Source organism: Myotis davidii, unplaced genomic scaffold, assembly GCF_000327345.1.
Source record: "Myotis davidii unplaced genomic scaffold, ASM32734v1 scaffold663, whole genome shotgun sequence".
In the NCBI taxonomy this organism is placed as follows: Eukaryota; Metazoa; Chordata; class Mammalia; order Chiroptera; family Vespertilionidae; genus Myotis; species Myotis davidii.
The window spans coordinates 157452-158465 of record NW_006295816.1 but is presented as its reverse complement, the minus strand read 5'-3'; the positions used below and the strand labels follow the sequence as shown (position 1 = coordinate 158465).

The 1014-nt window shown below is 65.0% G+C and overlaps 1 protein-coding gene across 1 annotated transcript in view; it reads right to left on the bottom strand.

Moving 5' to 3' along the window:
• PTH1R (parathyroid hormone 1 receptor) overlaps window positions 1-1014 on the bottom strand; it is a 25021-nt gene that overhangs the window by 4401 nt on the left and 19606 nt on the right. The window contains exons 6-8 of the mRNA XM_006770563.2: window positions 526-636; window positions 300-418; window positions 67-165 (exon numbers count right to left, since the gene is read on the bottom strand). Coding sequence (XP_006770626.1) covers window positions 67-165; window positions 300-418; window positions 526-636 — 329 coding nt within the window. The remainder of the gene's footprint in view (window positions 1-66; window positions 166-299; window positions 419-525; window positions 637-1014) is intronic.

Sequence of the window (1014 nt, the reverse complement as noted above, 5' to 3'; positions counted from 1 at the left end):
AGGGGTACAGGAGGGGGAGGGGTGCGCCCTCCCACACCGACCGAGGCCCCTCCCCCATCGCCCCGCCCACCTGAAGTAGGCCAGGATGAGCACAGCCACGGTGAGGGAGGCCAACGAGGCAGAGTAGCCCACGGTGTAGATCATGCCCAGGCGGTCAAACACCTCCTGTGCAGGGGGAGGCACCAGGGTGAGGGTCGGAGGCCAGGTCAAGGTTGCTGGAGCGGTCAGGGCTCGGTCAGGGTCACCCATGGTGCGGGTGGCCTCTCGCCGGCCAGGTGAGGGAGGCGGAAGGCTCTCACCCGCTCCCGAGTCTCATTGGTCAGGAACTTGGTGCATTCACTGTAGTTGGCCCACGTCCGGTTGTGCCCGGGCACCAGCTCCCAGCTGCCATTGCGGTCACAGCGACGGTAGGCATGGCCTGCGGGTCCGTGGGAGAGTCAGGGGAGCAGAGGGGTCTGCAGCCACTGAAGCCCTGAGCTGCAAGCCCTAGTGTCCCGAGGTTACCCCCTATCCCGGCCGCCTTACCTTTGTGATTGAAGTCGTAAATGTAGTCGGGACAGGGCACGGCCACCACCTCGCCCGGCGCCCCCAGCGGCCAGCACAGGATGTGGTCCCACTCAGGCAGGCAGGGGCGCCCTGTGCCCACAGACAGACAAGTGGGGACACCCGTCAAGTCCATGGTTAGTGGCCAGATGGATGAATGCACCTGGGTCGCTGGCTCCCTCAGAGACAGTTGCACCCCAAGACTGGAGAACTCAGGCCTGGAGTGTTCTCGGGAGACTGTATTGAGCCCTTACTCCCTATGTGCCCTGCACCCACCTGGCCTCAGATCTCACTAACCCCCCCTCCCCGCTGCACGGGTGCTGGCACTGGCTAGGAGGCTGGCAGAGGCCAAGAGGGGCAGCGAGTTGCTCGGGCAGAGAGCCCAAGGCCCTGCCCCTCAAGTGCTCAGCCCTGGCTAGGCCTCTCTCTTCTCTCTGGTCTTGGTCTCACTTCCTGGAGCCCCTGGAGAAG